Source organism: Microchirus variegatus (genome assembly GCF_963457635.1).
Source record: "Microchirus variegatus genome assembly, chromosome: 3".
In the NCBI taxonomy this organism is placed as follows: domain Eukaryota; kingdom Metazoa; phylum Chordata; class Actinopteri; order Pleuronectiformes; family Soleidae; genus Microchirus; species Microchirus variegatus.
In genome coordinates, this window is record NC_139804.1 from 2802483 (window position 1) to 2828479 (window position 25997).

Sequence of the window (25997 nt, forward strand, 5' to 3'; positions counted from 1 at the left end):
CTTCAGACGGTTTTTAATGTGTGAAATTTCTCTGTTTCTCGCGTTGTCTGCATTCACCAGGACTGAGAGTGGAGAGAAGGAAGAGAAGGCAGAACCTGAACCTGAAGTAAAGGAAGAAAAGCCCGAAGAGCCCAAGGAGGAAGAGGAGGAGGAAGCAACAGTGACGACGAAGACAAAGAAAGAAAAGAAACCTGCCGAAGAAGGATTTGAGCTGTGGAATGAGCTGGAGGTTCAGAGGATTAAGTTCATGGTGAGCAGTCGTTTTGTTTGTTGCAGATCATGCAATAATCCATATAAATGTCAAGTTTAACTCGTGTCTCATGTTTATTTCTTTGCCAGAATTATCTTTCTCGTAACTTCTACAACTTCCGGTTCTTGGCTCTGTTCATCTCCTTCGCTCTCAATTTCATCCTGCTCTTCTATAAGGTCTGTGAACTTCCAGAAAATTAAAAAAAACAAACCTATTTTTGAATAAAGAATAAACTAAACATCTATGGTTTCCAGGTGTCTGACACTCCTCCAGGTGAGGAAGACTATGAGGGTTCTGCTCTGTTTGAGGGCTCTGGCATGTTTGAAGGCTCTGGCGCTGAGGAGGACGGTTCCGGATTAGATGACGGAGGAGAAGAAGACGACGAAGAAGGTCCCATGTACTACTTCTTGGAGGAGAGCACGGGTTACATGGAACCAGCCATGGCTTTCTTTGGTATCACCCACACCATCATCTCCGTCCTTTGCATCATCGGTTACAACTGCCTCAAGGTTCTTCACTCGGTCTCCGTGTTCCTGTTTCCTGTTTCCTGTTTCCTGTTTCCTGTTTGTCAGGAGCTCTTTGAAGCATCTTGTTCTCTGTTCTCTTGGTGCTTTCAGGTTCCTCTCGTTATCTTCAAGAGGGAGAAAGAGTTGGCCAGAAAGCTGGAGTTTGACGGACTTTATGTCACTGAGCAGCCGGAGGAGGACGACATCAAGGGCCAGTGGGACAGAATGGTGCTCAACACTCCGTAAGCCCCCAGCTGTGTTATCTGATAAATGTGTGTGTGTGTTCTTGTACTTGCGGCATACTGAGGACCAGTGAGGGGTTTTTAACCTACAAAGTGAGGTCATTTTTACCAAGTGAGGACATTTCGGCCGGTCCTCACTTTGTTTTCATTGAAATCACTTCCTTAGGTTGTAAACATGCCATACTTTTTTTAACAAAGGTCCTCAATTTGGTACAAAAACCCGGCTCCACCTGCAGACATTTTATGGAACTGCACCCAGTAGTTTTTTTATAGATGTCATTCGTGAAGTATATATTTGTAATTGTGTCGATTTATAAAGTGGAAATGCTGGTCCTCATTATGCGGCAAGTACAAGACTGTGTGTGTGTTATAATTCTTAATTATAAGAATTAATGAATTAAACAATTAATTGAATAATAAAATAAAATAAATTTCATTATTAAATGAATTGTAATAAAATATATGTATTACAATATAATAAATACATTTATTTAATACAAGTATTAAGTAAATCTAATAACTTATTATATTAAGTTAATATTGTAATGTATAAGGTAAAAAGTAGGGGCCCAAGCACTGAGCCCTGTGGAACGCCACAATGAACTCTTTTTATTTTTTCACATTTAAGAAGCTGAAACAAAACGAAATCTTGTTTTAATAATGAAAAAAGCTATTAATCAATTATTAATCGAATGCATAATTTGGTAATAATTATTTAGCTAATTTGAATATATTCACATGTGGTTATAAACTAATTTGTTCATGTTTCTCTTTTAAAACGTAGCTCTTTCCCCAACAATTACTGGGACAAGTTTGTCAAAAGAAAGGTGAGTTATTTTTGACACTTTTATTAAAAACTGACTTTGGTGAGTCGTGTTTTTGCAGAGAGTTAAAGTGTTGATTGTGTGCGATGTTTCCAGGTTCTGGATAAATATGGCGACATCTACGGCAGAGAAAGAATCGCAGAGCTGCTCGGTATGGACTTGGCTTCTCTGGACGTCAGCGCTATGACACACGAAAAGAAGCCTGAACAGGACACATCAATGTTCAGCTGGTATGTTGTCGTCCTCTGTGTCTACATCAACACTTTCATCAACATTTTCATTTCACCAACATGTCCGTTTCTCTGCAGGATAACATCTATTGACATCAAGTACCAGATCTGGAAGTTTGGCGTTGTGTTCACTGACAACGTGAGTTAAAGACACATTTACAATCTTGAAGAGAGTGTTTTGAAAATGGCGTCTGTGCTGACGGCTCTGTTTGGTCTCGTAGACTTTCCTCTACCTGGTGTGGTACATGCTGATGTCTCTTCTCGGACACTACAACAACTTTTTCTTCGCTTGTCATCTCCTGGACATCGCCATGGGAGTGAAAACCCTGCGCACCATCCTGTCTTCTGTCACTCACAACGGCAAACAGGTTCTGAATGTTTACGCCTGTTCTACTGTTACAAACTGTGAACGTGTGACTGTGTTTGTGAACGTGTGACTTTGTTGTGAACGTGACTGTGAGCATGTGACTGTGTGACTTTGTTTGTGAACGTGTGACTGTGAGTGTGTGACTGTGAGTGTGTGACTGTGTTGTGAACGTGTGACTGTGTTTGTGAACGTGTAACTGTGAACGTGTGACTGTGAACTTGTGACTGTGTTGTGAACGTGACTGTGAGCGTGTGACTGTTGTGAACGTGTGACTGTGTTTGTGAACATGTGACTGTTGTGAATGTGTGACTGTGAGTGTGTGACTGTGTTGTGAACGTGTGACTGTGTTTGTGAACGTGTGACTGTGTTTGTGAACGTGTAACTGTGAACTTGTGACTGTGTTGTGAACATGTGACTGTGTTGTGAGCGTGTGACTGTTTGTGAACGTGTAACTGTGAACGTGTAACTGTGAATGTGTGACTGTGTTTGTGAACGTGTGACTGTGAGCGTGTGACTGTGTTGTGAATGTGTGACTATGTTTGTGAACGTGTAGCTGTGAATGTGTGACTGTGTTTGTGAACGTGTGACTATGTTTGTGAACGTGTAGCTGTGAACGTGTGACTGTGTTTGTGAACGTGTGACTGCGTTGTGAACGTGTGACTGTGTTTGTGAACGTGTGACTGTGTTTGTGAACGTGTGACTGTGAACGTGTGACTGTGAACGTGTGACTGTGTTGTGAACGTGTGACTGTGTTTGTGAACGTGTGACTGTGTTTGTGAACGTGTGACTGTGTTGTGAACGTGTGACTGTGTTTGTGAACGTGTGACTGTGTAACCTGACGACAGTATATACTGATGGTACACTGACCACCTGTCCCCCTCAGCTGTTGATGACGGTGGGCTTGCTGGCCGTGGTGGTGTACCTCTACACCGTGGTGGCCTTCAACTTCTTCCGCAAGTTCTACAACAAGAGCGAGGACGAGGACGAGCCGGACATGAAGTGTGACGACATGATGACGGTGAGTTATTTAACCAAACAAAACAAAACAACATGAACCAAAGACTTGAGCGCTGACCGCTGTGCTCGTGTCCTCCTGCAGTGTTACCTGTTCCACATGTATGTCGGCGTGCGTGCCGGTGGTGGCATTGGAGATGAGATCGAGGACCCGGCCGGAGACGAATACGAGCTCTACAGAGTGGTCTTTGACATCACCTTCTTCTTCTTTGTCATTGTCATCCTGTTGGCTATTATCCAGGGTATGAACAGTCCTATCAGAGTTGTTGAATTAACTCAAGTGTTTTTAACAGACTTATTGGAACATCCTCATAATAAGGAGTTACAGTAATCTGCATATGTTATGCTTTCTAATAATGTTCCCTAAAGGAAGCATGTATAAGGTAAAAAAAAGTAGGGGCCCAAGCACTGAGCCCTGTGGAACGCCACAGTTAACTTTTGTTCGTAACGAGGCACAACACAGTTATGACACAAACATATCTTGTGACACACGTTTTTCTGAGATGGAAATTTCTCAGCGTTTTGGGATACAGGGCTGAAAATGGTGACGATAATTTAAGGTTTTCTTTGGCTCAGTACGTGTGGAAAATTAGACAGTTAATCTGTTCGATAAGACACACGTCAACAATTGACTCTGCTCATGAAATGCAAACAATAAGCAGCGTTTGAAGAAAGTCAGTAGATTTAAGAAAGTTTTGGGAAATGGGTAATGGCTCATTCCGAGATACTTTTTTTTTAGACTAAAATCAGCTCAAAGTGCATCAGGGCAAATGGATAATTTTCTGAATTTCAAAAATTCGTTAAAATTATTCCTTAAGAGGTTTGCAAATATTTTCGACGGATCCTTGTTCAGGGCGATGCCGACTATTATGATGGTAAATTTCAAGTCATTACGAGATACTTTTTTTTTTAGCCTAAAGTCATCTCACTGTCAAAGTGCATCAGGGCAAATGGATCATTTCCTCAATTTCAGAAATTCATTAAAATTGTTCCTTAAGAGGTTTGCAAATATTTTCAACAGATCCTTGTTCAGGGCGATGCCGACTATTATGATGCAACATTTCAAGTCATTCCGAGATACTTTTTGTTTTTGAGAAGAAAGTCAGCTCACTGTCATCAGGGCAAATGGATCATTTCCTGAATTAAAAAAATCCATTAAAATTGTTCTTTCAGAAGTTTGCAAATATTTTCAACAGATCCTTGTTCAGGGCGATGTCGACTATTATGATGGTGAATTTCGAGTCATTCCGAGATACTTTTTGACTGTGCCGTCTCTTCTCTCTCAGGTCTGATCATTGATGCATTTGGAGAACTGAGAGATCAGCAGGAGCAGGTCAGAGAGGACATGGAGGTAAGATCACAAGTCTCTGAAGGCTTCAACTAAGTACTTTAGTTTTTAGTGAGAGAGAAAGAAAGAGTAATGTAACGTCTGTCTCGCTCCACCTTTCCAGACAAAGTGTTTCATCTGCGGAATCGGAAGTGACTACTTTGACACGACGCCGCATGGCTTTGAGACGCACACCTTAGAAGAGCACAACTTAGCCAACTACATGTGAGTGACAGTGACTTATGAGCATCGTGGTAATCAGTTCTACTTTATTTATTTTTCGAGTCAGTTCTTCCTCACCTTTTTTTCCCTGAGATAACTTTCACTTCCATATCTGGCAGTTAGTCAACCGTTAGGGAATCACGGTGCTGAGAAGCTGACGTCACAAGCATGTGAAGCTCTGGTGGGTTAGGGTTAGGGTTAGGGTTAGGGTTAGGGTTAGGGTTAGGGTTAGGGTTGTACTGGACAGTCATGGAAGTCATGAGGTTCTACCGTAATAACAAGTCTATATGGGCGCAATTAAAGCTCTATTTCTCTGCTTTCCGGAATCCATCTGTCCATCTTCTACCGCTTTATCCTCAGGATGAAGATGGAATGAGGGCGAAAAGCAGGGGTCGCACTCTGGACAGATCGGCAGTCCATTGAATTTGACTTTTCTAGATATCACAAGACGGTCTAGGACAGACAGGGTTCTTCAATCCTGGTCCTGGGGACACACTGCCCTCCATGTTTTAGATGTTTCTTGAAATGTTCAGCTCATCAACAAGCTCTGCAGAAGCCTGATCATTTGAATCAGGTGTGTTGGAGCAAGGAAACGTCAAAAACATGGAGGGCAGTGGATCCTCAGGACCAGGATTGAAGAACCCTGGTTTAAGACTATGTCTGGGAAGAATATCGAAGTTTTAACCCTTTACCGAGCAAAGAACAACAAGATCTTAGAAACGTGTGGATTTCACCCAGCCAATCTATAGTAATATCTCCAAAAACAGGTGTGTTGGAGCAGGAGAAACATCTATAACATACAGGACAGGGATCTTTGAGGACCAGGATTGGGAAACAAATGCTCTATAACAGGGTTCTTCAAGGGTTTCCTTGCTCCAACACTCCTGATCCAAATGATCGGGCTTCTGCAGAGCTTGTTGATGATCTGAACATTTGAATCAGGTGTGTTGGAGCAAGGAAACGTCTAAAACATTGAGCGCAGCGGGTCCTCAGGACCAGGATTGAAGAACCCTGGTGTAAGACAATGTCTGTGAAGAATATAGAAGTTTTAACCCTTTACCGGGCAAAGAACTGTATTTGGTAACTTCAGCAGACATCAACACTACATTGTGACGACCACAAAACCAACAAGATCTTTGAAACGTGGATTTCACCCAGCCAATCTACAGTAATAATTCAAAAGCAGGTGTGGTGGAGCAGGAGAAACATCTAAAACATGTAGGAGAGGGATCTTTGAGGACCAGGATTGGGAAACAAATGCTCTGTAACAGGGTTCTTCAAGGGTTTCCTTGAAGAACATGCAGGGCAGTGGATCCCCAGGACCAGGATTGAAGATCCCTGGTCTTGGAGTGTGACGGTCATGAGGAGTACGCATGCCAGATCCTGTCTGCGATGGTAACAGAAGGCCTGATCCTCGAGTATATCCAGAGTTTCCTTCTCTCTTCCAGGTTCTTCCTGATGTATCTCATCAATAAAGATGAAACGGAACACACAGGACAGGTCAGAACACGCCGCAGAATCATTTCAGACGGTGAGACAAAGCTGCAGGACCTCACTGGTTTCTTTCTTTCAGGAGTCGTACGTGTGGAAGATGTACCAGGAGCGATGCTGGGACTTCTACCCCGCCGGAGACTGCTTCAGGAAGCAGTATGAGGATCAGCTGGGTTAACGTCCTGCTGCGGTCTGCACCGAGCGTCCGGACGAGAAGATGTCAAGAGAAGAGGAGCGAGGAGGGAAGGGGAGGAGAAGAAGAAATAGAGAGTTCTTCTCCTCCGCTGAAGCTATGCACACTTTTGACTGCACTTGTTGTTCCACCTGCGATAGAGTGTGAATGGATTTGGGACGAGAAGAGTAGAATAAAAACACACATCAGATCAAAGCCAGGGGCCTTTTTTTTTATTCTGCGATGAAACACTACACGGCCTTTTTTTTTAGTGTCCAGCAAACACACGACAGGCTCTTTGAGAAGCTGCTGCTGTAAACTTTACAGTGCCTATAGCAACGCCACTGCTTTAGCCATCGAAATAGTTTGGGATTTTCTGCTTTCAATTGCTTTTTATTTCAGTAGTAGAGTGAACACGTTTGACGATTATCGTTATTGTAATGTCGGGAGATTTGATTTCACCTGTGTGTGAGTGCGAGAGCTTTTTCAGATCCTCGAGGGAGCAGCGAAACGATTTTTGGCCTCGACGCTTTCTGTCGTCCTCTCTCTCGAGGCGGAGGAGGAACCTCGCGTTTTGAAACCGAGCGACTTTGGACTGACTCGGAGAATCTCTTACGGACGAAACACAACAGTTTTGCACTTTGAAAGTCTTACAAACGCGTCCCTGGACGTATATATGTGCGTCCCTCTGACGATTCACACACACACATACTGTGTCGGGAGGGTTATTTATTATTTATTGTTTATATGCAGATCAGAAACTTCTGAAGACGACCGTTTTAGCCCGTCTGTATTTCTGGCCGCGGCAGGTTTCTGTCGGTGCATTTGAATAAGTGATGAATGTATTTAATGTCATGACATTTTTTTGCCAAAGTGTCATCTGTACAACTGAGTCACGACGAGGCTTCTTAGAGGCCTTTTGACGAGAAGACGACGAGACGTATTTTACGTAAAACCGTAGATATATACATATATTTATTTTTCTTTAAGGCTTTGGAGAATTGACAAAAAACCATCCGCGCTACTTAGCCTCGAGTCCGTGTTAGCGGTGACAAGAACTGGTCTCGCGCCTGAAGAAAGCGCCCAGTTTGCGGTCAGACCAGCGAGGACGGCTTTTGTTCTTTTGTTTTTTTTTGCGAGGTTGGGTTTTTACGATAGATATTTTTGAGTAAATCCAGCGCATCGGTTCCTTTTTTTTTGTCCTCGATCGAGAAAAGCCACGATCTCAGACCCGTCGGTGTCGCCGCTCCTCGTTCAGATTATTACACAAACTCGCAAAAAACTCTTGACGCTACGACCGGCCTTTGCCGGCGTCTCTGAAGTGTGCATGTGCGGCCGTTATGTTATGGTATGAAGCTGAATGGAGATCACGACGTTCCACCCGAGTGTCCTCTGACTGAATCCTGTGTTTCAATACAGAATAAACAGATTATTTTAAGGAGAACGGCAGCATCATGTCCTCATTTATGGGTTGTTTTATGTGTGTGGACCTCTTTAGAACACTGACCTCGTCCTCACCAAAACCAAATATCGATCCTCCATGGTTTGGTTTTGATCGTGCCTGCTTCTTGCTGCCGATTTGGTTAAAAAAAAAACATTTTGCACACTGCAAATCATGTTTATGTTTTGAAATCATGTTTTGGCGTCATGTGGCGCCACCTACCGCCGTCTACCAATCATTGCAGTCGGTAGAGTCTCAGCTGCCGAGAAACAACGGGTTGCCAGTTACGTCAGAAAAACGAAACCTAAAAGACCTCGGTATTTTGAATTTGAATGTAGTAACCGTTTTTGGCCACATTCTTACATATGGCGCCTTTAAAACTGACTCACAAGCCCCTCCCCCACTCCCTGGCCCCGCCCTCCTCCTCCTTCCAAACACCTGTTTCTAACTGTCCAAAACTGCTGAAAAACGGAGAAAGCAACGTGTTTTAAAACAGTCATATTTCAACAACGGTTGATGATACAGATTAAATGTTTGGTTTGTGAACGTCAGGAGGTTTTCAGGAACTCCCACATTTAAATTTGTGACAAACGGGTGTGAATTGACAGAGAAATTACACTTTTAAAATCACCCTCATCGACTCCAAAGCAGAGTTTTAACATGGGAGTCAATGGGAGATTTGAGCAGAACTCTCTGCGCTTTTAGGTGATTTTAAGAAAAACTTAAAGTCATATGAAAATGAAAACAACACACAGGGTTAGACAACGACCAGAGAGACATTTTGATGTAAAGATTGTCTATGTAGGTTGGATATTGTGGACAGGAGAAGAGTTTGTTTTAGGGATTTTTGTGATTTATTTTCCTGCAGGATCCCACACATTGAAATCATCCACACAAAAAAAGTACAAAACTTAAACTGTGATTGTTTAAAAACCGTAATGTGGATCAAAACTTTGTCTCCGGTGAGAAAAGTCCAGAGTCTTGTGATTCGTTTAAAGTTTCAACCGCGTCTCTACGTTAAAGTTTGACGACACTGTGAGGCGACAAACTGGGCCGGGGTTGTGATTATTACGGTTGACAGTTTTCCGCTATTTCTGTCGCAATGGCTACTGGAAATGCTAACGTTTTGATATCGGATACGTGTGGGAGGAGTTACGCGGGGCGGTAGGGCGAGTTGTATTTCAACTGGTAGGTTGTGGGTTCAATTCCTGGCTCTGCTAAGTCTATATATGTGTGTGTCCTTGTTGTTAAAGCAGTTCGTCAAGACTAGAAAAGCGCTATATAAACACTTCTTCTGATTTAATTTGGTAGAAACGAGTAACAAAGTTAATGTAGCGCAGTAAAAGAGGTCAGAACAGGAAATTATTTGACCCAAAATTATACGTTTTTGGCTCAGAAATGAATTTAAGAAGTTCCTTCAAGCAGTGTTTATCAATCCTGATCCTCAGGAATCCACTGCGTGTTTTAGATGTTTCCTTCACACCTGATTCAAACGGTCGTCAACAAGCTCTGGTAACGAAGCGTTCAGTGGAATCAGCTGTGGAGGATCAGAGGAACACGTTTAAAAACACACGAGATAAAGACGAGCTGTAAATCTTTATTCTTCGTTTATTTCTAAAGTCTCAGCAGATTTGTGCGACTCAAAGGTCGTTTTAAAGGTTAATTTAAAGACATTCTGTGTTTGTGATTCTGCTGCTTTGGTTCTTCATATCATATACGTCAAGAGCTAAAAACAAGATTAGGAGCTTGTTGTGCTGAAAAAGTGAGTTTTTAACTGTTTATTTACTGTTTATTTGCCAAAATGAAGGTTTAATACTGTAGTGAATGAATGAATGAATGAATCTCTACGGTTTTTTTTCTGCTTCAGGAAACACCCATGTAGTGTGTGTGTGTGTGTGTGTGTTTGTGTGTGTCCATTATTAATTGCCAATGTTCAACTGACTGGTAGATAAGAGTTATTTGTGTCAGTGTTTGTCTTCTGTAGACAAGGCTGGTCGCAATATTCTATAAATCACTCACACACACACACACACACACACACACACACATAGTTTCCATGACTTCTGGGGACATTGCATTGACTTACATTCATAACCTAATCTAAAAAAAACATACCTTCACCTTAAAATGTAGTTATTTACTTTACAGGTACTTGGTTTTTTGTCCTCATAAGGACGACAAGTCCCCATAATGTGACTGTGCAAGCAGATTTAGGTCCCCACAACATTGTTAATACCTGTATAAAACACTCACACACTCACACAAAATCGTCTTTATACCTTAGTAAGGACACCTCATTGACTTACCCTAACCCTAACCCTAAAATCATGTCTTAACCCTTAAAAAGCCTTCAAGTTGTTGTTTTTTTTGGACCTCACAAAGATATAAGTACAAGTACACTAACACACACACACACACACACAATCACACACACCCTGTCTTTGTTTAATCTCAGTGGTGATAAAAACCTGTGTTTGCTGAACAAAGATCACGTCTGAACACTGATTCATTCACAAACCTGCAGAGATATTTGAGGTTTAACTTCAGCTAAAATGCAGATTATATATCATTTAATCAGTTTATATACTTTAACGTGTTGCTAACTTCACACAGTTCGGAGCAGGTTTTGATGTGTACCGAGAGTTTAGCCTTTAGTGTTAGGTTTTGGTTTACAGCTGTATTTTCACCCTGAACGTGCTCTGTCTCGTCAAAAGTTATTTAACTCTGGAGAAAAATGTTTGCAGAAAGAATTTTGCCGTCCATTTTGGCGATTTGCACCCAACGAAAATGAGCGAACTCGTCCGAGCGCGTTTGTCGTACTGACATTACAAAAAAAGTGCCAATTTGTACTAGACACATCAACGGTTAAAATTTGTCAAAAGGATTTGCGGATTCAAAATGGCGCGGCCACGACAGCCCTTTGCGTTTTTTGGCTAATTTCGACCATTCGCCGCCAAACAGGAAGTGTCCTAAAACTTCGGCATTCGTTGAGTTCCACCGAATTTCCCGAAACTTGGTAGGAAGATGTTATAGACCAAGACGAACAAAAAAGTCCACCGTAACCATGGCCTCAACTCAACAGGAAGTCGTCCATTTTGAATTTTGGCGTCTATTTTGGCGACAGCCCTTGGGGTTTTTTGGCTAATTTTGACCATTCGCTGCGAAACAGGAAGTGCCCTAAAACTTTGTCTTGAGTTCCACCGAATTTCCCGGAACTTGGTAGGAAGATGTTATAGAACAAGACGAACAAAAAAGTCGACCGTAACCATGGCCTCAACTCAACAGTGAGTCAGCCATTTTGGATTTTGGCTTCTAATTTGGCGATTTGCACCCTACGTAAATGAGCTAGACACAACACACAAATTATATTATTATTATTGTGTTTATGTGTATATGTTCTTATTAATATCTTATCACAACACACACGTACACGTACAACATTTTTGATGACATCATATATTCTCTAGCCCTGACCCTTGACCCTCAAAAATGCCCTTTAACGTTGTGAGGACCAGACAAAGACAGATCTGAAGCAGACTTTGCCCTCTCACACACACTCACATGTACACACACACACACACACACACACACACACACACACACACACACACACACACACACACACACACACTTTGCATTTTCTTGGACTGAGCCACTCCTCTCTCAAAGGTGTCAAAGGTTAATACCACTGCAGTGCCTCCAAAGGTAAATATGGTGATAAGCTCCTCCCCCTTCACTGCTATAAAACCAGGTAAAAAACTTCTTCTTCTTCTTCATCTGATCTTCTGTTGTCTCGCCGACTGCAGACATGTCCTTCGTCGCTCCTCCTGGTTATCAGCCGGTCTACAGCCCTGTGAGTGACACACACACACACACACACACACACACACCAAATAGACTTAAATTGAAGACTTGTTAGTTATTCTGTAAAAATGCGTGTTTTTGTTCTGTGTGAATATTTGTAGAACATTGTGTAGATGACACCTGTGTTGTTTACAAAGGTGAAACAAACATGTTTACATTAAAAGAACCAGGTAAACAAACTGGAAACCAGTGAAACAAAATTATAAACCACATATAACTCACACTGTGAAGAAGTTACTTAAATCAAAACTTTTATATATTATTATTATTATAAAACTTAGCTAAAGTGTCACATTTCAGGATTAGGATTATCTTCTATCACTAAAGACTTTCATTGTCTTGCTCCAGATTATTTAGCAGAATTTTTTAACTCTCTCTCGCTCGCTGAGATCCTCAGATACAGATTAAGACTTTAGGTTTAAAATCATCCACAGAGAAGATGATGTGATGATGATGATTTATTTTATTTGGAAACATAAACATGTTCATGAAAATATACAGCAGATCTGCAATTGAGGATTATTTTTAGAATTGAGTAATCTGATCGTTGTTTTCTCAAGAAATAGAGTTTTCTTTTGTCCATAAAATGCGGGAAAATGTTGAAAAATGCGGACGAGTGTTTACAAAACCTGGGAATCACATTTAGAGATTAGACAATATTCAATTCTGAGATTAGAAAATATTAACATTCAGAGATTAAAGTGAGATTAGAAAATATTTGCATTCTGAGACTAGAAAATATTCACATTCAGAGAATAATGTGAGATTAAAAAATATTCACATTTTGAGATTAGAAAATATTCACATGCTGAGATTAAAAAATATTCAGATTCAGAAATTAGAAAATATTCACATTCTGAGATTAAAAAATATTCAGATTCAGAGATTAGAAAATATTCACATTCAGAGATTAGAAAATATTCACATTCTGAGATTAGAAAATATTCACATTCAGAGATTAGAAAATATTCAGATTCAGAGATTAGAAAATATTCAGATTCAGAGATTTAAAAAAATATTCAGATTCAGAGATTAGAAAATATTCACATTCAGAGAATAATGTGAGATTAAAAAATATTCACATTTTGAGATTAGAAAATATTCACATTCTGAGATTAAAAAATATTCAGATTCAGAGATTAAAAAATATTCACATTCTGAGATTAAAAAATATTCAGATTCAGAATTTAGATAATATTCAGATTCAGAGATTAGAAAATATTCACATTCTGAGATTAAAAAATATTCAGATTCAGAGATTAGATAATATTCAGATTCAGAGATTAAAAAAATATTCAGATTCAGAGATTAGAAAATATTCACATTCAGAGATTAGAAAATATTCACATTCAGAGATTAGAATATATTCAGATTCAGAGATTAGAAAATATTCAGATTCAGAGATTAAAAAAATATTCAGATTCAGAGATTAGAAAATATTCACATTCAGAGAATAATGTGAGATTAAAAAATATTCACATTTTGAGATTAGAAAATATTCACATTCTGAGATTAAAAATATTCAGATTCAGAGATTAGATAATATTCACATTCAGAGATTAAAAAAATATTCAGATTCAGAGATTAGAAAATATTCACATTCAGAGATTAGAACATATTCACATTCTGAGATTAGAACATATTCACATTCATACATCAGTGTTTACCAAACATTGAAATCATGATGTTCTAAGTTTTAATTATTAGTTGTTGTTGTTTTTGTCAAATGGAGAAAAGAAACCAGAAAATATTCACATGTAAAAATCTGAGAGCCCTTGTAAAAAATAGAAATACAAATGACACATTGGATTAATCATTAATCTAGATTATACATTGTTCAAAAGGGAGTGGGAAGTCACATACATTAACAGAAAGGTCCCACCCCTGCTCTAATTTATATAGCTTTTTAATTTTAATCCTACTTACAGTATATAATATAATACTTATAATATTGGTAATATTATCACACTTATATAAAGCTAATATGTAATATTAGAATTATTATAAGACTTATCACTGGTGAAATTACTATAACCACCACTGTCTCTACGACCAACAACAGTAACACAATAATAATAACAACAGTCAAGCAGACTTTTTATGTTTGTGTTTGCTGCAGTGTTGTAAAGTGTTATGTTATTTATAATGTACTGTACAGAGTATTCCGTACCTGGGGCCCATTTATGGAGGCCTGAGAGAGGGGACGTCCATCTACCTGCAGGGCTCGGTCCATAAAGACATCACCAGGTGAGTTCTGTGTTCTTCTTATCACACTTTCTTTGTTAGCACTAAAGTGACTCTGTGGTGAAACCAGGAAACGCCCTGTGTTATCGTAGTGTAGGTGGAGCAGAATCAACACTCTCGCATATTCTCACATACACTCTGTTTTTTTATCATCCGTCTCCTCCCTTTTTCAATATAATAACATTCATATCTGAGTTGTAAAAGACACTTTTTCCAGGAGGCAAACACGGACACACCTGACTCAGCAGTGATGATGTAACTCCTGCAGGTTTCAGGTGAATCTGCTGTGCGGTCAGAGCGAGGGTAGCGACATCGCCCTGCACTTCAACCCTCGCTTCGATGGCTGGGACAAAGTCGTCTTCAACTCCTGTCAGGACGGATCCTGGGGCTCGGAGGACAAGATCCGCAGCATGCCCTTCAACAAGGGCGAGGCCTTCGAGATGGTCGTCATGGTCACGGCACAGGGCTACAAGGTCAGAGGCCACGCTCACGTTTAAGCATATTTAAATAAATATATTGTAATGATAATCCCACCCAGGGCCCAGATTATGAAAAATGCCAGGAAGTGGGAAGGGATTAGAAAATGTTGGTATTTACAGATTATATAATGTTCACATCCCGAGATTAGAAAATGTTCACGTATACATTCCAAGATTAGAAAACATTTACATTAATATTCTGAGATTAGAAAATTTTCACATTCACATTCTGAGATTAGAAAATGTACAAATTCCGAGATTAGAAAATGTTTGCATTCACAGATTAGAAAATATTCACATTCACAGTCTGAGATTAGAAATGTTCACGTTCACATTCACATTCTGAGATTAGAAAATGTTCACATTCTGAGATTAGAAAATATTCACATTCAGAGATTAGAAAATATTCACATTCACATTCTGAGATTAGAAAATGTTCACATTCTGAGATTAGAAAATATTCACATTCTGAGATTAGAAAATGTTCACATTCACTTTCTGAGATTAGAAAATATTCACATTCTGAGATTAGAAAATGTTCACATTCTGAGATTAGAAAATATTCACATTCTGAGATTAGAAAATGTTCACATTCACATTCTGAGATTAGAATATGTACAAATTCCGAGATTAGAAAATGTTGACATTCACAGATTAGAAAATGTTCACATATCGAGATTAGAAAATATTCACATTCACATTCTGAGATTAGAAAATATTCACATTCTGAGATTAGAAAATATTCACATTCACATTCTGAGATTAGAAAATGTTTACATTCACATTCTGAGATTAGAAAACTGCCAGGAAGTGGGAGGGAGGGAGAGTGGGCAGCAGTGCAGAGGGCGTGGTCTGGCAGTGTAACAAGCTGGATTAAAAGGGGAGGAGTCACAGATTCTCCCTGTCAAACATACAGATTTGACGTAATCACGCGTTAATGACATTTTTGCGTTTGCAGATCACCGTCGATGGTAAGGACTTCCACACCTTCGAGCATCGCCTCCCTCTGCAGCGAGTGTGTGCTCTGCAGATCGGAGGAGACGTTTACATCCAGACCATCAACGTCATCGGGGTGAAGCTAACAATCTTTATTTGTTATATTTGCTCAGTCTGATCTGAGTGTTTTCACACTGGTGTTCGGTCTTTCAGGGTGGAGGAGGAATGGGTGGTGGATGGGGAGGAGGAGGAATGGGTGGAGGTGTTGGTGGAGGATATCCAGGTGGAGGATATCCAGGTGGATATCCAGCAGGTGGCATGGGGGTATGTCACTGGGAAAATACTACTAAATATACATGAAGTCATACTTTGAAGAGAGTTTTTACTGTTGCCTCTTTTTGTTTTTACTGATATCCAGGGAGGATACCCAGGAGGCTCAGGAGGAGGCATGGGAGTGAGTATATACTTACTATATATTATATATAAATATATACTATAGTACATAAAAGCAGTGTCAGTTTAACACTTGTTCTCCTTTTCAACAGGGAGGATATCCTGGAGGTGATGTGGGGGTAAATAAATACTTTATTATATAATCCTACACTTCAAAAAACAACAAATCTCAACATTACAATGGTTTTGTCGTGGTTAGAACTTTTAAAATTGAGACCTGTGACTAATTCCTGGATTATCTTACTTTATTTTATTTGAAACATGGAACGTGTAAATGAAATATACTTTAGAGCTGCAACTAAGGATTATTTATAGAATCGAGTAATCTGACGATTATTTTCTCACATTCAGAGATTAGACAATATTCACATTCAGAGATTAGAAAATATTCACATTCAGAGATTAGAAAATATTCACATTCCAGATTAGAAAACGTTGGCATTCAGAGATTAGAAAATATTCACATTCAGAGATTAATGTGAGATTAGAAAATATTCACATTCAGAGATTAATGTGACATTAGAAAATATTCACATTCCAGATTAGAAAACGTTGGCATTCTGAGATTAGAAAATATTCACATTCAGAGATTAGAAAATATTCACATTCAGAGATTAGAAAATATTCACATTCAGAGATTAGAAAATTTTCACATTCTGAGATTATAAAATAATTCACATTCAGAGATTAATGTGAGATTAGAAAATTTTCACATTCAGAGATTAGAAAATATTCACATTTAGAGTCTTCTAAACTAAGACCTGTGACATTTTCTAACTCATTTCCTTAAATAAAGTTAACATGTTAACATAAAGTTTGCATGTTAACATAAAGTTAGCATGTTAACACTGTGGTCGCTAAATCACTTGAAATGTATATTCCCTAATTCCTGGATTATTTTACCACATCACGTATTTTATTCAATTCAGTTTTATTTGTATATCGCCAAATCATAACATACATTATCTCAATCCACCCTTTTAACAAAAGACGGCATCTCTGACAGAACCAGACTCAAATGTGATGTCACATCACTGATGTGCACTATCTGCCTAGACAGGTTGTGGTGAAAGGAAAAATGTTATGAAGTGATAAGTTCAGACAGGACAGTTCTTGTCAGTGTTATAGACACGTTATAGAACTACAGTGTCATTTATATAAGCAGCAGCAGAGATTGTTGATAATACTGATATTAACATTAATTATAGCATAATAATAATAATGGTGATGATATGAGAATAACAATTATACTGATATAGCCTTGAAACTGGATCTGTAAACTGGATCATATCAACTAAATAAATTGTTTGTTTTTCCCAGGGTGGATATCCAGGCGCGGGTGTGAGTACATACTTACATACAGTACAGTGTATTTGTACACCTTTGTTTATGTTTGAGTGTAATTGATTAAATGTTTTCACCTCCCCCTCTTTTCACCAGGGAGGTTATCCAGGAGGCGACATGGGGGTGAATAAAAACTTCATTTTATCGCCTTAAATGATCATAAACGTCATGTCAATAAACTAATCACAGAGCAAATAAAATAATTTAAATATATATATATATATTTGTTTTTGTATGCAGGGTGGATATCCAGGATGTGACATGGGGGTGAATAAAAACATCATAAATAAATAAAAGATCAAAAACATGTCAAAATGAAATCAGAGCATATTCAGAACATCTTTTTATCTTTATTTAATTATATGTATTTTCTCTTATGCAGGGTGGATATCCAGGATGTGATATGGGGGTACGCACATTTTCTTTTTGTGTAGTTTATAAATATTTGTTTTATATAAAATATTTTTGTATGTACTTAACAGCTATATTAAAATGATATGGTACATGTACCAGTTTTTAAATGTTACTTTATTGTTTCTATCCTCTCAGGGAGGATACCCAGGATCACAACTGCCCGTGAGAACATCCCATTATTCATTCATTCATTCATTCATTAAATTCATTCATTCTCTTCCTTTCTTGATATGATATGATACTTTTGTATTGTTTTACTTTTGCTGATTAATTGATTGTGTGCATTCATCTGATCGCAGGGTATGGGCGCGGAGCCGGTCTACAACCCTGTAAGTAACATTGTTACTAGTATTTCACATTAACATTACTGCCTCCCTGTGGCCACAGAGGGGAACTGAGTTAAAGTTATAGGTTTTACTGAAGTGTTTTTTCTTCTGTGTATCATGATCAACTTCTTCGTCTATAAACTTTTATTCATACAACACGCTTCACGCAAAGTGCAACTCAAGTTATTTACATAACGTTAAAATAAATAGATAATGAACATGAGATTTGTGCTGTTTTTAATTAAATTTGGTTGTGTTTTGTGTAAAAACACTGAATTATTATTATTATTATTATTATTTTCATGATATAACGTGTCTTATTTGTTCTTTTTTAAGCCCATCCCTTATGCTGGTATGATCCCAGGAGGGTTTTTCCCAAAGCGGACCGTCATCATCAGAGGCATGGTGCATCACAATGCAAAGAAGTGAGTACATGTTACATTTTATATCTTTGTAAAGATATAAATATAAAAAAAATAACATACAATCTTATCTCTGTAAGGACATGCTGACCAGGGTTCAGATCTGCTTTTATGTTTCAAATTAGAATTAGGTTTAGACCATGGCATCGTTTTACACTCACTAACCGGGGACCTCCATGCAAACAAGGGACGTTTTTGTCAGGCCCCCTGCTGGTCATGCTTTAAATTGTGCACAGTTAAATAAAGGCAGATAAAGTCTGCCTTGCTGCTGCATTTTTAATTCTCAAATAAAGTGTTAAATTATATATATATATGTATATATATATATTTAAAATATATGTATTGCTGTGAAAGGTGGATTCAAATTTAAGATAGCTTGTCAATTTTCTTTGAAAGAAACAATGAAACGCTGGACAGTAAAACAGGCACTCCTTCAATAGGTGAAGTTCCCCTCTTTGACAGGTAGAGGTCGCTCAAGGATTCAGGTTTTTTTTTTTTTTATATTAAAAAGACACATTTTGAAGTTGAAATTGAAAGAACATTTTCTGTTCTATTTATTTTTATTATTTAAAACAGCCAGAAAGAGAAGTCCTCTTTTGGTTGGCGTAGAATGACGGTCCCCAGTTAGCCTGGTAAATGTGTGTGTGCAAAAAAAAAACATAGTTGAACATTCTATTTACTTCTCTTTGGTCATTTAAACTTTTAACAATTATTTTAAAAAACACACACCCAAAGAAGACCCTGATGTTTTGTCTGTTTGTCGCAGCATTGCCTTCAACTTCGTGGTGAGCAGATCTATGGACATCGCGTTCCACTTGAACCCACGAGTGAAGGAAGACGTTATAGTGAGGAACAGCAGGTTTGGAGGATCCTGGGGTAAAGAGGAGCGAGAGCTCACCGTGAACCCCTTCAGGGAGGGACAGTACTTTGACGTGAGTGCACGCACAGTTTTTACAAAATAAGTTAACCACTTCTTCCCTGAAGGATTTTTTTTCTCTCGCCTAAAAAAAATATTGCATTTTAAAGCAAATATCACCATTTAAAATATGCAGTAGGAGCTTAAAAACACATGGAGGTCATGTAACAACATGTGGACATGAGCTGTGCAAATTCTGATGCTGCTGAAGTGAAGCAGAGTCAAATTACAGAGGTTTTAGTAAAGAGATGTCTGGGCGTTCTCACTGTTGGCAGTTTGGCACCATCTGTGCCATTTGAGATTTCTTAGGTACCAAATTATCAAAAACCAATAAAATGTTATTTATATGTCACTACAGGTCTAAAAGGAACTTGTTTTGAAAAAAAAAAAAAAAAACTATGATAACTCGCTGTAAATGGATGCGTCCTGTGCGGTGCGTAATAACTCCGTGACTCCGCAGCGTCTTCAGTAACGCAGCACCATAGCTCCAGCTAACCTTGGTCAATTAGGGTGATTGACAGCTCGTTTTAAACCTCTAAAACGGTAGAATCAGACCCCGGTCTCCAAATGCGTGAGAATCACTTCATTAGCGAGTCAAAAGGACATAAATGAATATGACGCATTTGTGCAGATGTTCGCCCTTCTCTAATCAGAACGATCTAACGTCGCTCTGTGATGATCAATCGGACCGGGATTTGTTCCCAAAGCATGCTGGGAAGTGTAGTTTTTCATTAGAAGTGGTTTTGTTCCGGTGGAAATAACTTGTTTTGATAAACAGCAAAGGTAAGACGACATTTCTGCTTGTATTTCTTGAAAGTGTGCGCTTTTCAATGGTTTTCAACCGTGAAGAAGAGGTTAAACAATTGGACAGAAGGTTATTAAATCCGAACAATGCAGCAGCTTATCAACGTGTCTTTATTTTATTCTTTGTGTCTCAGATGTCGATTCGCTGCGGGAACCAGAGGTTCAAGGTGTTTGTTGACGGCGAGCAGATCTTCAACTTCGCCCATCGATGCATGTCCTTCAACGAGATCGACAGGGTGGAGATCGAAGGCGACACGCAGATCTCATACATCCACTTCTGAGACGTCGCGCCGATGTAGAAATGTTTCAATGATATCGACCACAAGTGAATTAAATCACGATGCTTTCAACACAGACGCTCATTCATGAATCAACACATTTATTTCTTATACAAAATACTGTATGCACTGTATAAAAAAAGACAATATAAAGGCAGTTATAGCAAAACAGTCTTCTCCCAATTCAACACACCGGGAGAAACACAAGCCACACACAAATACTGGCTCTCTGAAGGCACTTGGTCGTCAATTCTGAGATTTAATCCACATTTTTTAAATAAAATTGATGGTTCAGATTTTTTTGAAAAAGTGGTTGAATGAGGTTCCTCACACAAAAAAATACGCTGAACAAAAGGCTCGTCCGGTGAAATCTGCTTCAATGAACGATATCTTGAGTCGTATTTTGCCGTTTTAGCTCAACGTTGGACGTCCTTTCTCATCTGGGAACTGAATTATGTAAAGCCCTCACTCTCCCGCACCAAAATCCATAGAGAAAATTAAGTTTGTGTCACTCTAAAGAACAGAAGTCTCGGAATATCACACTTGAACTTGACCCTTTAACACAGAGCGTATCGCAGACGACACATTTGCGCAATTAAGCGACTGTTTGTGCTTTCGGAAAAATTCCAAAAAAAACGGTTTCTGAAGAAGGCTGAGAAGTTGTGCATCAAAGCTAACGTGTTTTATACGGTTCAAATGTTAAATTTAACATGCAAAATTTGGTGTTCATGTACAACTTCAGGAGTTTTTCTTCATTTTAAATTGTTAATACACCATTTTAACACGTAAATAACTTTGTAAAAAACTGCCAGATATTAAAAGTTATTCTGGATAACTTCGATTTTCTGAACAGACTTTGGTGCAGACGGTGAAGAGTAAGTTTACAGAGTGAATTTGTCCGTCACAAAAACTATAACATTATTCTTAAGATGTCGCAGACATCAGCAGGCTGATGATATGACTCACACAACCACGCTTCAAAAAACACCCAAACTATCATTTTTAAAAAGCAGTTTCAAACACTGCGTCTGGTACAAAACAGTTTTTGTAAAAAAAAAAACTGCTTACAGTTCGTTATCAGACTCAGCGTTTACGTACAGTACCAGAGACACGTATGCAAGAATTCAGTATCAGTAATGCTAGCGTACAACGTACCATCGTACCTTTTCACGTATACAACTGAGACGCACATCGCTTTGTTTCTACAACATCTCGTTCTCCCAGAATGTCGTGTGTTAGAACATGGTCGAGGAACCGTATTATGAACTAAAGAAGTCAAAAAAAAAATAAGTGCATGCACGATGTCAGAGGTCTGGACCATCTTCACGTACATTTTGTTTTTCGACTCTGCCGGTAACAGTCTTTCATTTACAGTGCCGAGGCTCCCATACAAAAGATTTTTATATATAAACTGGATATATATATACGTATATATATATATTTACGTATATATATCATCAAAAAGTGGCTGGATGATGTCAGGTGACGAGGTTAGTCGTGTGTTTCCCAGTCTGTGTTCATGGACAGAAAAATAACACTTTCACAGGCCTTGTTCTCTCTGCCTTTTCTGAAAATGTGGGTTATATATATGTATGTATATATATATATATATGATAACGACTGAGAGTATACACAAAAGATATACAAATAAGAAGTAAAAAATACACTTATAAACATTAAAAAAAATAACATTAGTGCAAAAGTTGTAGAAAAAAAACAAAGATCAGCATCAAATAGAATTGTACAAAACTGTGTAATAACACTGTGCTAACGTGAGGAGCTTCACTCTGATAAAAAGCCCCCGACCCTCAGTGCATCTGCAGACCTCCTGTCATCTGCAGACCTCCTGTCATCTGCAGACCTTCAGACCTGCAGACCTTCTATCATCTGCAGACCTTCTGTCATCTGCAGACCTTCAGACCTCCTGTCATCTGCAGACCTTCTATCATCTGCAGACCTTCAGACCTCCTGTCATCTGCAGACCTCCTGTCATCTGCAGACATTCAGACCTTCAGTCATCTGCAGACCTTCTGTCATCCGTACCCTCGAGAGTGTGACTCGTACCTCGGTCTCAGGTTCCTGAGTTGTGCCGTTGAATCGGACCTTGAGCCGGCGACTGCACCGGTCAGCGAGGAAGGACTTGTTTTGTATGTGATTGGGCAGTGAAGTATGAGAATCCCAACAATCCTCAGCGTTTGTTTACAGGTCACAGGTTTCTTCATCACCACAGTTCTCCATGTTTAGCTCCTGAGTTATGTTCACTCGTAGATTTTGAGTGTGGCAGTGTCTGAGCTGGTGTCCGAGGGAAATCTTTGATGTTTTTGTTTTCGCTTAAAGCTCCCGTAGACCAGGAAGTTCCAATTAACGCTGTTTTTTTGGTCTGTATCTGCGCCATCACCTCGTTTATGAAGCCCTAAAGTTTCCAAACAAACAAACCCACTAGTGCACTAGTCCGGGCACATCCGGGTTGCGTACATTGAACCACAGAAGAAGAAGAATAACGTACGTTGTGGAGGTGTTTCACGAGCGACAGTGTCTTCTGACTCCGGGTCAAAGTCGTAAAAAAGGGACTGCGTCTGGGAGTCATGAAAAAGCCATTTTTTAAACATTGTTTAAACAATGTTTTGATAATGAGGAGCAGTGCATCCACCGTTCCAGAAGGGGGAGCTGCACTTCTGAGAGCTGACGTGCTGATTACGTCGCTTCCGGGTACCCGGCCAATCACAACACAGTTTCAGTCTTATGGTGGTGAGATTTCATTCTGAAACAGCACGGCTGAGGAGAGCTTCAGTGAGGAGAGATTTTGATCGGCCGGTTTGCAGCAACTCGGGAAGTTTTTGACCATAAAAACAAGCTAATGTATGTAAGTAGACCTCCATAACTCACATATATGTGCGACAGGACCACTCTATGTGAGCTTAAAAGACATAAAGGTGATCGCTGCGTCGTTGGCAGTAGTTGTTTTGATGCAGTCGTGGTATTTTATTGCCGTAGCGCTGACGGGGAATGGATTGTTTCTCTGATTGTGCTGCAGTGTTTGTGAGCGTTTACTTGCGCTGTCGGGTCTGAATTGTGCTTGGTTTGTCAGGACGGGAGTCGATAAAGGAAAACAGTCTTTATCCTTCACTTCCCCTGGAATGTCTTCGGCGTGTGTGTGTGTGTGTGTGTGTGCAAAATATATACATGCATGAGGGCACTTTAGGTTTCTTTCAGTCAGTAGCAAGAGACGGGATCGAGTTCTCGGGACTGCGGTGAAGGGAAACGGTCATGAGGACAGTCAGTCAGTCAGTGAGGACGTCACTACCAGGGGACCTTTCTGGAGCCTTCTCTGTCCTCCAGCAGCTCCACGGTGGGCGTCGGAGCCGGAGTGGGGTTGGGCGTGGAGTGGCAGGACGGCTGCAGGGGCAGCGTGGCCGTGGACGAGGACACCGGCACGTCCAGGCTCTCCAGGGAGTCGGAGAGCGCCCGGTTGGTCTCGTGCTGCGGACAGAGGACGTAGCGGTTGGGCTGGTGGACCTCCACCGTGGTGACCGAGTCCAAGCCCTTAAGGCAGAGAGGCGACGGCATCGCGGTGGGGTCGCGGCCCCCGACGGCACCGAGCTCCATGGAGGACTCGTCCATGTTGACGTAGAGGATCTCGTCCGGGTCCTGGGTGTCCGGCAGATCCTCCAGAGCCTTTTCCAGCTCGCAGCGCAGGGACTCGAAAGAAGGACGGTCTTTTGGACTCAGCAGCCAGCAGGAGAACATCAGGGCGTAGCTGCGGGGAACACAGACATATTGTAATAATGTTAATATGCAACATTTACACTTTATTTATAATCCTGGACAACGTTAGCGCGTGACGCGTTTCTATGACAACTGAAAAAGAAGCGTGTGACGTCATGTTTACGTGACTCCCGATTGTTAAAACGCTAAACTTACACAGTGCACAGGTACGCTAGTTATTTGTAGCGCTGCTGTTTTCGTTTCATAAACAGACCGCTCCAATTCCACTGTATGCGCGCTAACAGCGCTAAAGGAGCTAACACATACGCAGTACACAAGTACGCTAGTTATTTTTTAGCACTGCTCTTTTCCTTTAAAAAACAGATCGCTCCAGTTCAACTGTAGGTGCGCTAATGGCGCTAAAGGAGCTAACACATACGCAGTACACAAGTATATTGGTTATTTGTAGCGCTGCTCTTTTCGTTTAATGAACAGACCGCTCCAGTTCCACTGTAGGTGCCCTAACTCCATTAAAGGAGCTAACACATATGCAGTACACTGGTACGCTAGTTATTTGTAGCTCTGCTCTTTTCGTTTAAAAAATGGACCAGTCCGACTGTAGGCATGCTAGCAGTACCTAAGGAGCTAAGCGCTGCTCTTTTCGTTTATAAACAGACTGCTCCAGTTCGACTTTAGGCGCACTAACCGGCGCTAAAGGACATACGCAGTACACAAGTATGCTAGTTATTTGTAGCTCCGCTCTTTTCGTTTAATAAACAGACCGCTCCAGTTTGACTGTAGGCGTGCTAGCTTCACCAAAGGAGCTAACGCAGCTAACACATACCCAATACACAAATATGCTAGTTATTTGTAGCTCTGCTCTTTTTTCGTTAAATAAACAGAACGTTTAGAAGTTCGACTGCAGGCGAAGCTAACGGGCCCTAGAGGAGCTAACAGAGCTAACTGGTAAACGGTGCCTGGACTCAGGTGCCGTGGCACGTAAACATGACGTCACACGTGTCTTTTTCCGGTCAGTCGTCATAGAAGCGCGTCATGCGTTAATGTGCGTTGACGCTGTCACTGACATTTGTTTTTTTAACATAATAAATAATAATTAACACAAAACTAAATATTTCAATTGTCATGTGTTATAACAAATAATACAAACACACACATTTACAGGCAGCATCACTACTAAATCAACTGAACAATCATTTTGATCGTGAATTCAATCATTTAAATATTAAATATTACTCTTGTAAGACATTTTGAAGTTTCATCGTCAACAAATACAAAAAAAAAGGTCAAAACAATCCCTGAACATAGACAGGAAGTGTTTGGCCTCGACTGCTCAGTGTAAAAACACAGCACTTGTACAAACGCCAAAGTCCTGAGTGTGTTTCCTGAGACACTCACATGCTGTCCAGACAGTCTGGAGGCTGTTTGAGACGATTTCCCTGCCTCAAGTAGTCGTAAATCTCGCTGTTTTCCACGCCGGGATACGGAGTCTGGCCTCGGGTCGCGATCTCCCACATGGTGACGCCAAAGGACCACTGAGACGGAGACAGAAGAGTTTTTAAAGTCCTTTAAGTGTCTCACACTTTAACCACCACTCAAACATGAGCGTGCTCTTGTCAAACAATGACGACGGAAACATAACGCAGACGTGGTTCAGGAAATCCGACTTCATGCACGCGTTTTTTTAATGTTTATATGAAAATGTTTC

At 40.0% G+C, this 25997-nt stretch overlaps 3 protein-coding genes across 6 annotated transcripts in view; 2 read left to right on the forward strand and 1 right to left on the reverse strand.

Annotated features, from left to right (window-relative positions):
* The window catches only part of ryr1b (ryanodine receptor 1b (skeletal)), a 94558-nt gene extending 86469 nt beyond the window's left edge, over positions 1 to 8089 (forward strand). For all 4 annotated transcript variants that reach the window (XM_083886234.1, XM_083886235.1, XM_083886237.1 and 1 more), the window contains 14 exons: positions 61 to 250; positions 340 to 426; positions 505 to 759; positions 868 to 998; positions 1783 to 1825; positions 1919 to 2052; positions 2131 to 2191; positions 2274 to 2420; positions 3303 to 3437; positions 3519 to 3675; positions 4720 to 4784; positions 4885 to 4985; positions 6431 to 6482; positions 6556 to 8089. In XM_083886234.1, coding sequence (XP_083742360.1) covers positions 61 to 250; positions 340 to 426; positions 505 to 759; positions 868 to 998; positions 1783 to 1825; positions 1919 to 2052; positions 2131 to 2191; positions 2274 to 2420; positions 3303 to 3437; positions 3519 to 3675; positions 4720 to 4784; positions 4885 to 4985; positions 6431 to 6482; positions 6556 to 6651 — 1654 coding nt within the window. In that variant the 3' untranslated portion in view covers positions 6652 to 8089. The remainder of the gene's footprint in view (positions 1 to 60; positions 251 to 339; positions 427 to 504; positions 760 to 867; positions 999 to 1782; positions 1826 to 1918; positions 2053 to 2130; positions 2192 to 2273; positions 2421 to 3302; positions 3438 to 3518; positions 3676 to 4719; positions 4785 to 4884; positions 4986 to 6430; positions 6483 to 6555) is intronic.
* Positions 8090 to 11757: 3668 nt separating this feature from the next.
* On the forward strand, positions 11758 to 20602 carry LOC310924747 (galectin-6-like). Its single transcript, XM_083886567.1, has 12 exons — positions 11758 to 11791; positions 11893 to 11939; positions 14109 to 14197; positions 14463 to 14667; positions 15632 to 15745; positions 15823 to 15933; positions 16028 to 16063; positions 17956 to 17982; positions 18120 to 18149; positions 18483 to 18571; positions 19335 to 19500; positions 20423 to 20602. The coding sequence occupies exons 2-12, from the start codon at positions 11895 to 11897 to the stop codon at positions 20567 to 20569; spliced, it is 1059 nt and encodes a 352-aa protein (XP_083742693.1). The 5' UTR covers positions 11758 to 11791; positions 11893 to 11894; the 3' UTR covers positions 20570 to 20602.
* A 2611-nt stretch (positions 20603 to 23213) lies between these two features.
* The window catches only part of axl (AXL receptor tyrosine kinase), a gene marked incomplete at its 5' end in the record, with an annotated part of 45752 nt that continues 42968 nt past the window's right edge, over positions 23214 to 25997 (reverse strand). The window contains 2 exons of the mRNA XM_083886395.1: positions 23214 to 24323; positions 25688 to 25824. Of these exons, the coding sequence (XP_083742521.1) occupies positions 23867 to 24323; positions 25688 to 25824 (594 nt within the window). The 3' untranslated portion in view covers positions 23214 to 23866. The remainder of the gene's footprint in view (positions 24324 to 25687; positions 25825 to 25997) is intronic.

What these genes read in the sequence shown, in the direction of transcription:
- LOC310924747 (XM_083886567.1), top strand. Translation starts at nt 11,895, where the DNA reads ATGTCCTTCGTCGCTCCTCCTGGTTATCAGCCGGTCTACAGCCCT. An exon ending in GTCCATAAAGACATCACCAG is followed by an intron (nt 14,198 to 14,462) that starts GTGAGTTCTGTG and finishes TAACTCCTGCAG; the next exon opens with GTTTCAGGTGAATCTGCTGT. An exon ending in ACCCAGGATCACAACTGCCC is followed by an intron (nt 17,983 to 18,119) that starts GTGAGAACATCC and finishes ATCTGATCGCAG; the next exon opens with GGTATGGGCGCGGAGCCGGT.